Source organism: Psammomys obesus, unplaced genomic scaffold (assembly GCF_907164565.1).
Source record: "Psammomys obesus unplaced genomic scaffold, mPsaObe1.curated_primary_1811, whole genome shotgun sequence".
Classification (NCBI taxonomy): Eukaryota; Metazoa; Chordata; class Mammalia; order Rodentia; family Muridae; genus Psammomys; species Psammomys obesus.
This window is the reverse complement of record NW_026586550.1, coordinates 11,437,361-11,448,909: the sequence shown is the minus strand read 5'-3', so window position 1 is coordinate 11,448,909 and position 11,549 is coordinate 11,437,361. Positions and strand designations below refer to the sequence as shown.

Here is an 11,549-nt window from a genome sequence, read left to right as displayed (position 1 = left end):
TATCTATCTATCTATCTATCTATCTATCTATCTATCTATCTATCTATCTATCTATCTATCTAATTCATGTTTCTTTTTTCAAGATGGGGTTTCCCTGTGTAGCCTTGGCTGTCCTGGACTCACTTGGTAGACCTGGCTGTCCTTGAATTCACAGAGATCCACCTGTTTCTGCCTCTCGAGTGCTGGGATTACAGGCGTGCACCACTGTGCCTGGCAGAATACAATTTTTATCTGAAAAAAATAATTAAAAAATTGAGGCAGTCTGTTTATATATAGCCCATACTGGCCCCAAACTCCTGATCCTTCTACCAATGCTTCCTAAGTTCCAGGTAGGTCTTTGTTTGAATTATTAAATATGCCACAAGAATAAGGGAGAAAAATAGTAACATTTTTAATTGCTTGCGTAGAGCTCCCAAACTTAAGCACGTCTTTTCGAAAGCTTAAGAGTATACTAGCATTAGAAACAAAACTGTGCTTGGTCTTTCACAGATACGTCCAAAGACTAAATTGAGACTTCAATATGTAGATGTGAGAAAAAATATTTAAAAGGTTGTGGAGTATAGCTATTTCTTTACAAATTTTTGACTGAAAACTATAATTTTTGTGTTCATAAAATTAAAGGAAAACTGTAGACTTTGTTATTTTAAAGTAGGAGGGCTGGAGACATAACTTAGCCATTGAAGGCTAAGGCTCAAACATCAATTTCCAGCATCCAGATTATCAAACCCTGAATCTTTAGTTCCCCTTTACAGAATTCAGGAGGTGGAGGCAGACACATCTCTATGAATTCAAGGGCAGCCTGGTCTACATAGTGAGTTCCAGGACAGTCAGGGCTGTATAGAGAGACCCTGTCTCAAAAACGTACAGAACATGAAGGAATCTTTGACTGAGGAAACTTTGATAAACTGTGGGTAGGATGTAGGTAATCTACAGCTTCTTTGTTTTGAATGTGGAGTTTTGACCCTTTATAATTTTCTAAGTCGAAATTTTGTTATATGAAAATAGAATGTGAAAAGAGACTTAGTAACAATTAGACTGATCATTTGTTAGAAATTTAATAATGTTCTTAATCGATAAGAAACTAGGAACACTTATCTATTTATCTATCTATCTATCTATCTATCTATCTATCCATCCATCTATTTATTATGCACTGTTCTGCCTGCATGTATGCCTGCTGGCTAGGAGAGAGAGCACCAAATCCCTTTATAGATGGTTGTGCACCACTATGTGGTAGCTGGGGATTGAACTCAGAATCTCTGGAAGAGCAGCTGGTGTCTTTAACTTCTCAACCATCTTTCCAGCCTGAGACTTAGGAATTTAAACTATAAAAAATACGTAAGACTAGTTCATGTCTAATACAGGTTACCTGTTTTTATCACATACAGTGTAAACCTTTAACAGAACCTGGTAGAATTGTTACATGAATCTTGCTTGGTGTAGCACTGATGTATGTAAGTTTTGGTCAAGAATAAGTCAGGAAGAAGTAAATAATACAGTATAATTATTTCAGATGAAACAATTAAATTTTTATCAATTTTGGAGTAGAATTGAAATACCTATTCCCAAATGAAATGATTTAAATTTTATTTGTATGAAATACTGAGGTAGGCTGGGTGGTGGTGGGCATGCCTTTAATTCCAGTACTTGGGAGGCAGAGGCAGGTGATCTCTCTGAGTTCAGTGCCAGCCTGATCTACAGAGTGAGTTCCAGGACTACCAAGGCTCTCTTGAAAAACCAAAAATCAAAACAAAAACCCAGATTTACTAAGGGGTAGTACTACTTCAAGGGATATATTCTATTTTTCCCATATGACGATGATATCATCTTTTAAGAATCTTAGTACACTTGCTAAATTGATTACACAGATCATAATGGATCACAATCTTCACTTTGCATAAAGGTACTTCAGAGAGATGCTTGCCTAGTACTTGGCCCTTCAAGACCTTCATACCAGGCATTGACCATCTTCTGGGCAAACATCCAACTTTGAGTACTCAGAGGGAAGATGCCTAGTATGCAGTCATCTGTTTAGTCTTGATTTAAGGCTCACTCTCCCCCACACTTATCCATTCACTTTAACTTGGTTAATTCCATTTAATTCCTTTCCCTCTGCCGTTAAATGTTTCTTGATACCCAGGGTTTCCTGTTCCTGTCAGAATATCCCAGAGGTCTTTATTATAGATATAATCTAGACATTATAATACACACTTAATAAGGTGAATTAGACTATACTTTCTGGTTGGTAATTAAGAACTCCATTTGAAAGCAGCAATCAGCTCAGTATTTTAATATATATTCTGTGCGCTCCTCAGGCACATGCAGTCAAGGCATACTTTTTCTCTGTTTCCCCGTGACCACTACTAAACTATCCTTTCACTGGTTTCCTCTATAAAGAAAAATTCAGTCAGTTGTTGTAGTGGGTGATTTTATATTTCAGGCTTGTTGCAAATAGGACAGTTGCATGCTTCTCGAAATCTGTAGGTCAGCACATTAAAGGGAGTTATAGTATTTTGGAAGGATATTATAATTGTATGCCAGGTGCTGTATTGAGTATATGCTTGACCTATCTTATTTCTTTCAGTATATGTGCAACAATATTTTATGAGATAAGAGATAAATTATCAACGTTGAGTAGTTATTTTTGGAGCCGTAGTTTGGACCCATAGCTATCAAGTCACAAGTTGAGTGTGACTTGCTAATTTTTGCTCTGCAAAAATTAAAATTAAAAAAAAATGAAACATCTGGCTAGGCATGGTGGCACATGTTTTTAACCCCAGCACATGGGAGGCAGAGGCAGGTGGAGCTCTGTGAATGCTAGAGTAGCCTGGTCTCTAGTTGAGTTTCAGGAAAGTCAATACACATAGAAAGATTCTGTCTTGAACAAGAAAAGCAACATCATAGTTCACTTAGCAAACAGGTACCTGTTTTGTTGTCTTATTTGTTTGTTTGGTGTTTTTGAGACAGGTTTCTCTATGTAACAGTTCTGGCTGTCCTAGAGCTCGCTTTGTAGATCAGGCTGGCCTCAGAGTTTTCTGTTGCTGTGATAAAATTCCATCACCCAAGGAACTTCTAAAAGGAGTTGAATTGAGTTTCTAGTTTCAGAGGGTTAGAGTTTATTATGGCAGAGGGAAGGCATGGCAGCAAGTGGCTGGAACAGCACTTGAGCTCATACTTCTGTTCATAAGCAGGAGGCAGAGATAGTGTACAGGGAATGGTGGGAGCCTTGAAACCTCAAGCTAGTCACCAGTAACATACCCCTCCAATAGGACCATACCTCCAATCATCCCAAACAGTTACTCACTGGGGACCAAGTATTCAAATAGATGATCCTCTGGAGGCCATTCTCAGTCACACTGCCACAGTTTTTCTAGCATTTCTGGAAATTTATCGTGAGGAATTAATCACAGAAACAGATTTGTGTGCTTGACTGTTAATCACAACGTTATATGAAGAAAGATTGAGAACAAAGTGCATGTCTTAGTTACTTTTCTATTGCCGTGATAAAACACTATGACCAAGGTCACTTATGTTTTTAATTTTAAACTTCAGTATTTAATTTGGCTTGTAGTTTCAGAGGGGTTAGAGTCCATGATGGCAGAGCAAAGAAACATGAGAACGCACATTTATATAGCCATGAGGAAAAGAGAGTGTGCACTGGGAAGTGCAGTCTTCTGGACCCTCAAAGCTTGCCCTAACGATGACACAGCTCCTCCAACAAGGCCACACTTTTTTTTTTTTTCAGTTCTCTTAAAAACTGATTCTTTGTGAATTTCACATCACACACCTCAATCCCACTTATATCTGCTCTCAATCCCTGCAGCCTCTCCCATGAAAAGGAAACAAAAAAATAAAAATAAAAAAAAATAAAAACAAAGAGAGAGGGCTGGGGGAAGAAACAAAAACAAAAAACCAAAGCCATTGTGCCATGGAAGCTGCAGTGTGTCATGGTGTGCCACACAGTGTATCCTTTTGTCCAAACAGCTTTACTTGCAATGTTCATTGCAATGACTCATTATTCTGGTTCAAGGCCTCTGGCTTCTGCTACACCATCAATACTGGTTCCTTACTGGGACTGCTCCTACTGTTGCCCTGTGTCATGGAGATCACTTCAGCTTTGGGTCTTCAGGACCAGCCTGCATTCCAGCAGTTCATAGGTGTGTGGGTGTGTGTGTGTGTGTTGGGGGGGGGGTGTACCAACTCAAAGCCATGGATCTGGGCCTGGGTGGAAGCTGAGTTGGTCAGGCCACCAGCTCTCATGCACCCACACCCCCAGGGCAAGCTCTCTTGTGCTAAAGTTCATGCCCCCTGCCCACCAGGGCTAGCTCTAGTGTGCTGTCCAGGTGAGGTGTGGGCCTACTCTCCCAAGTGCTGCAGTCAGGGAGGGGTGGGGTCAGAGGCCATACTTTTTAATCCTCCCCAAACAGTTCCACTAACTAGGGACCAAGTATTCAAATGTGTTACCCTCTGGAAACCATTGTGTTTAAGAATGAAAAGTAATTATAACATGATAACATCTACATCTTAAAATTGTTGGCTGTTTTAAAATTGCTTTTGAATAAGTTATAGGGGAAAATGATCATAAAACAAGAAAATAATTAGTACAAGAAGATGTGATACCAGATGAAAATCAAAGCTTTGTATTTGTGTATAGTAGAGGAAAACCTACAATAAGATGCCCTTAAATTGGAGGAATGCTTTAAAATCTGTTTTTATATTTATATGTATTTTGTGTGTGTCTGTTTATGTATGTATACATGTATGAGTGCCTGAGGAGGCCAGAAGAGGATATCAACGATCCATCTGATGTAGGTGGTGGGGTCTGAACCCTAGTGCTTTGTAAGAACAGCAGGTATTCTTGCTGAGGCGTTTCTCTAGGCACTGTAGGAACGCTTTCAAATGAGAAAAAGTAACACAAAGGATACCTTAGTGGACTTTCTTAAGAAGATTTAACTGTAGAGCTCCTTAGGAATCTTGTTTTAGACTCAGCTATATTGATTTCTACTTTTGTTGATTATGTCTGTGACCATTATCAAGATGTGGAGACAGTGTTACGATCTTGGTAAAGAAACATTTAAAATAACTTGAAATCAGGCTAGGGTATAGTTGGGTTGGTAGAGCACCCATGAAGTTCAGAGTTTGATTCCCAGCACTTCATGAAACAGGTTGTGGTTATGTGCCCACCATGCCTGTAATCTCAGCACTCCATGCATGAACCAATTTTAAGGTCATATAACCTGGGATATATGAAATCTTGCCTCAGAAATAATAAAACAACTTGAAGTCATACGTTTTTTTCCGTAACATTCCCGTTACCGACACCCAATTTAGGGGACTAAGTCCTTCCAAAAATGAGAATGAGAATGTTAGGTTGTTAAAATGGAGTTTTGTTTTTCAAGACAGGGTTCCTTCAAGACTGGGTTTCTCTGTATAGCCTTGGGTTTCCTGGACTCCCTGTGTAGACCAGGGTGACCTTGAACTCATAGATATCCACGTGCCACTGCCTCCCAGAGTGCTGAGGTTTAGAATGGATTTTTGATGTGTGATAAAATGCCATATCCTGAGAAGATAATTTGGATAAGGTGGTTAATCATAGTATGACTTAGTGTTTTAATAAAAACTAATTTGAAATAATTTGGAAATGTTATAGTATGGTTAAGTATGAGTAAATAAGACTTTATTTGCTGCTTTAAATTCTTTGATTTAATTTTTAAATTATTTTGAATGAAATGATCAGGCTTTTAAAAACCCACAGTTAATTATTTATAATTACAGCATTAGGCTTTGTAAATTTTCTATTGGGAATGCATTAAAATTTGAGTGTTTTCATTGTGTCTGCAGTTGTTAACTTCTGATTATATAGACTATAATAATTAGACAGTACATAGTATTAACAGTTGCCAAAAAATGTTCCTTTTTCCTGACTTTTTGTAAACTCAGTGAAGAAGAGGAGGAACTGGCACAGGCATGACTACACAGAAGTGGATGACGGCTCCAAGCCTGTGCAAGCTGGAACCAGGGCCTTTGTTAAAGAACTACGTTCTCGAGTCTTCCCAAGGTATGGAACCTTTTTTTTTGCCTCAAACAAGATTTAATAGAATTGGCTGATAAAGTAGCATTATCTAAAATAGTCTTTTCAAATTCAGGTGGCACCATGCCATTGGTGTCAACTGGCTTTTCACTTTTTTCTGTAAAGGAGTAGAAAACACCTGTAAAGGGCTATATGGTTTAGGGGTTAAGAGCACTGACTGCTCTTCCAGAGGTGCCATATTTGAAACCTAGCACGCACATGGCAGCTGTGTGTAGCTCCACTTCCAAGAGGATCTATTGCTCTCTTCTGGCCTCCGTGGGTACTGCAAGTACATGGCCCACAGACAATAGCAAAACATAAAAATAAATAATATAAAAAATATTTTAAAAATATCATTACATTACAAGGCATAGAGTAACTAGGATTAGGTTCATGGAACTTCTACTATGTGTTTGTATTCTGGGTCACCATGTAAAAATACTCATCCCCAGAATTTGAAACATACTGATTTGAAGCGGTTCTGAGTTTCCGATTGCTTCTGATAATGCAACTGCTGTTTCTTTTCTTCTGACCTTTTCGTTCTGCCTCTCTGTGCCCTTGGTCCACCAAAAGCATGCACAACCATTGCTTAGCCTTTGATGGCATTAAGGCTGAGCTTTTTGATTCTAAAAAATAATGGAGTATATTTGAGTTGTCTAGGCTAAAAGAGAGTCAAAAGCATGATGAAGCATTTAATCATTCTAATTCAGATCATTTCCTACTCACTGCCTGACATCTATTTAAAGAGATAATGCTTAATAAGCTTTTACACAGATCATATCTCAGCTTGTTAAAGAGAGGAAGCACAATTTAAATTTAAATCACAGTGTCACATTCAGCCTTATGAAATTTCTTTCAATTCTGAAATGGAAACCCTGCTATTTTTCCTCTGTCTTTACAATTTTTATGCTCTGTTTACCACCTTTTAGTCCTTAAACAGAAACTTGATGAAAAACCACCCACATTTTCCTCCCTTAGGTTGGGTGAGGCATAGAAAAATATGAAACAATGTTTCTATGTGATTTTTGTTGAATTAAAGGCATGGTGGTGCAGGCACTCTGGAGGCAGATGCAGGGGAATCACTGTGAGTTTGAGGCCAGCTTGGTCTATAAAGGGAGTGCTGGGACAGTCAGGGCTGTTACACAGAGAAACCCTGTGGGGGAGTGTTGAAGCTGTCAGTTACCAGTTTCCAAGTAGTAGAAGAAACTGTTTGTTTTCCTTTTTACTGGACAATGCTTGATGAATTTGGGGCATAGCCTTAGATTTTTTAGTCTGGGCCTATTTACAGGTCTTAGAGGTGTTCTGTGTTCTCCCAAGAACCATCTATGTAAATTAGTGTCTGTGTGGGCATACATTTTTTCAGGGAGAGGAAATACTACTTTTTCTTATTTCAAAGATTTGTGACCCTCAAGTAGCATTAAAATCATTAGTAATTCATATGCTCTTCTGCCAAAGTAAGCACAGATGAGAACAAGTTAGAGCTGACCACAAATTTTCAAACTGTTATTGCTGTTAATTAAAGGGCTACTTTTAACTAACTCCATAAGCTTTTGATTATTTAAGCTATGGCAAAATAATTACTAGATTAAACATAGTCGATATAATGTATACAGAGTATATAAAATAAGTTGAATAGGTTTTCATAATCTCCTATGTAAGGCTTTTACTGTCTTTTAAGATTTTTTCTATATCAAAACATTTATGTTTATAGATGTATATATATGTACTTCTTTAAAAATGTGATTGTTTTATGAATGGTATTATATAGTTTGCCTTTATGATTCTTTTCATATGAATATATAATTTGCCTCTCTCCATAACTGTTGTACTGCATCCAGGGTTTTACGTTCTTTAATTAAACATGAGTTTTACTTTAAGGGTTCTGTGAATGTTTAAAAGAGGAGATACAAGTGCTTCCACGTTATTTTCCACATTATTTTCTCTAAGTTAGCTCACCACCAGAAGACTTCTATAAATAGTTTATCAACAAATGACACTTTATTCTTAACGTTTTTCTTAGTGCCGATGAAATCATTGTAAAGATGCATGGCAGTCAGCTGACACAAAGATATCTGGAAAAACATGGATTTGATGTCCCTATTATGGTCCCTAAATTAGATGACCTTGGACTCAGGCTCCCTTCACCTGCTTTTTCAGTGATGGATGTGGAACGTTATGTAGGTACGAACTTGATTTCTTTAAGCGCTTGGTAAAACTATAAGTGATAGTATCCTAACAATATTGAAATGAAATGGAAAATATTGGCTCTGCGAGCTGGATGCTTTGTAAGTGCCAGGAAAAATAAAATCAGTAGTGCTTCTGTTGAAAGCAACTCCATAGACCTACAATGAGCAGAATGAAGTATTTTGTCTAACTCTCTCAACTTTACCCTTCTGCTCTCTTAGTTAGGTATGATAGTTGTATAGGGAAAACTATTACTGAAGGCAGCTGGGGATTCCAAGAAGGCATAAGAAACTGCATAGGATCTGGGGGTCTGCAAGAACAGGGCTATAAATCCAGCCTGCTAGTCTTTTGGATCCTGCTTCCTGACCTCCTGTCTCTTAGAGCAGGGGTTCTTAAAAGAGAAGATTCAGTTCAAACATGTATTTATGTTAATGGCTTGAGGAATATTGCCATTTAATGATACCTGGACTGACCTGTCATTTTGAAACCTGAGAAAGTAAGAAACAAGGCAAAAATTACTGGTTGCCATATTCTTTATATTTTCATTCCTTTCATTTATGTTCATTATAAAGTTTATGGAAAAAGATTACTACATGTACATGCCATTTGGTAACGAGATAGGTGTTATTTGATAATCAGAACCCAAATCTACCTTCTCTCAAAATTGTGTATCAACTACTATACATCATTTCCTCAGCATGCCACATTGAAGGACTTGTCCCTTTATGAATTTTCACTGATAATTGTTTCATATACAAAAATGCAGTTAAATGCCCTGATTTCAACATTATTATATAAATTTAGATATTTATATTTAAGTATATGATAAACGAGGGTTAGAGTTAACTTAAACCTAACTGCCTATAAAGTAAATTGTTAGTGTAATTTAATAATAGGAAAAGTTATTCAAACTGCGTTATCCACTAACTTCTGATACCGCAAAGCTCTTCAGTTAAAATGACAGGAGAACTATTATGTTTTATATAAAGATAGAGAAATCTGGGGCAATATTACTAGCCTATATGAAATTTACATTGATGTAAGAGTGGAACATTTATTTTCTATTTCAGATTGTTTAACTGTTGCCATATTTTGAGTCTGAACTCATTCTGAAATCCATTGTAAAGGGGTTTTGTTTCCTAGGGTGGTGCTGCAGAAGTCTGCAGCATCTTGTGTTTTATAGGGAAAACTGTAAGGTAATCACAATGCAGAGTGTGAGCATTGAGACTGCACTAATATGAACTGGCTTTTGCTTGTTGACCTTGATTCTCAGGGAGAATATTAGACACTACCAGTGAAACAAAGATTATTTGTCCTGAAGAACTTCTTAACTGATCCCCAGTACCCTCCTTTCTAAAACTTACACTTTTTTAAAATTTATTTTTATTTTTTTTATTACAGTTTATTCACTTTGTATTCCCCTGTAGCTCCCTCCCTTCTCTCCTCCCAATCTCCCCCTCCCTCCCTCTCCCCCCCATCCCTCCCCTAGTCCACTGAAAAGGGAGGTCCTCCTCCCCTTCCTTCTGATCCTAGTCTATCAGGACTCATCAAGAGTGGCTGCATTGTCTTCCTCTGTGGCCTGGTAAGGCTGCTCCCCCTCAGGGCGAGGTGATCGAAGAGCAGGCCAATCAGTTCATGTCAGAGACAGGCCCTGTCCCCATTACTATGGAGTCCACTTGGACACTGAACTGCCATGGGCTGCCTCTGTATAGGGGTTCTAGGCCATCTCCATGAGTGGTCATTGGCTAGAGTATCAATCTCAGAAAAGACCCTGTGCCCAAACTTTTTGGATCTGTTCTCCTTGTGGAGCTCCTGTCCTTTCCCGGTCTTACTATCTCCCACTTCTTTCCTAAGATTCCCAACACTCTGCCCAAAGTTTGGCTATGAATCTCAGCATCTGCAGCATTATAAAAATTAAAGGGAAAAACCAGTGTTCTTTGTTATGCATGAGGAAGGTGAAACCCAGGAAACTGAGCAATTTTCATATCCCAATTTAATGTTTTTGGTTGTGTGTGTGTGTGAGATTATGCACTACCCATAAGAAATCATTGACACTAGGAAGGCTAAAAAGCTTAGTACATTATGTTTTCGCAATCAGTGTTACTTCTGTGTAGTTTTATAGTTGGCTTAATTATCATGGTAAGCAAAATGGTTTTTAGTATTTTTGTTTACAATATTTTTGCAGTTTTTCACCCCAGTAATAAAACTGTAATTTTTTTCTACAGGTGGTGACAAAGTGATAGACGTCATTGATGTGGCAAGGCAGGCAGACAGCAAAATGACACTTCACAATTATGTTAAATACTTCATGAATCCTAACAGACCAAAAGTGTTAAATGTGATCAGCCTTGAATTTTCGGATACAAAGTGAGTATCTCTAGATAGTTTGCTTTAGTAGTCTCAATTTTAGTTAAATGTAATTTAATGATATATTTATTTTAGTAAAAAGCATAATTGTGACTTTTATAGCTATCCATTGGAAGCAGTGTTCTAAAGTTTGCTTTGCCAGGCTCACAGAATATTTAGACACAAGATGTAGCTGGGCACAGTGGCACACACCTGTTTAATCCTGGCCAGCACTTAGGATGCAAAGGCAGGTGGATTTCTGTGAGTTCAAGGCCAGCTTGATTCTAGGACAGAGCTACATGGTGAGACCTTGTCTCTAAAATGATGATAATGATGATGATGATGATTATGACATAAAATGATTTTAAATGCTTAAGTATTGTTAATATTGAGTTCCATTTAATTGCTTGGTTTGGGTGACATAGAAGGATAGTTTTAAGAAGTCTTTAGTTTGTATTGTATTATGTTTGTATGTGTATATGCCTTTTTCTTTTTTAAGGATGTCTGAATTGGTGGAGGTCCCTGAGATAGCCAGAAAACTTTCCTGGGTGGAAAATTACTGGCCAGATGATTCAGTCTTCCCCAAGCCCTTTGTCCAGAAATACTGCTTAATGGGAGTTCAAGATAGCTATACAGATTTCCACATTGACTTTGGTGGGACTTCGGTCTGGTACCATGTCCTTTGGGTAAGAAGAGGGTATTTCTTATTTTCTTATTAACAAAACGTCATATTTTTCTCCTGGGACATGCATCTGCTCTGTGTAACGATTGTAAACATTTAAATATTCTGCTTCTTAAACATTGCCTACCTTGGTGCTTTTCTTTTTAAATTTCATGAAAATTAAAAAAAAAAACAACTCGTGAAAAGTCACGAGTTCTTTATTTAGATTCCTCTTTTTGCCTTTATATTTTAAGTTGGTTTCTGTTAGCCTTTTGTCTTTTCTCTTTT

At 37.7% G+C, this 11,549-nt stretch overlaps 1 protein-coding gene across 1 annotated transcript in view; it reads left to right on the top strand.

Annotated features, from left to right (window-relative positions):
- Kdm7a (lysine demethylase 7A) overlaps positions 1-11,549 on the top strand; it is a 48,058-nt gene that overhangs the window by 8,437 nt on the left and 28,072 nt on the right. Inside the window, exons 3-6 of the mRNA XM_055602039.1 lie at positions 5,941-6,058; positions 8,091-8,251; positions 10,480-10,621; positions 11,100-11,286. Of these exons, the coding sequence (XP_055458014.1) occupies positions 5,941-6,058; positions 8,091-8,251; positions 10,480-10,621; positions 11,100-11,286 (608 nt within the window). The remainder of the gene's footprint in view (positions 1-5,940; positions 6,059-8,090; positions 8,252-10,479; positions 10,622-11,099; positions 11,287-11,549) is intronic.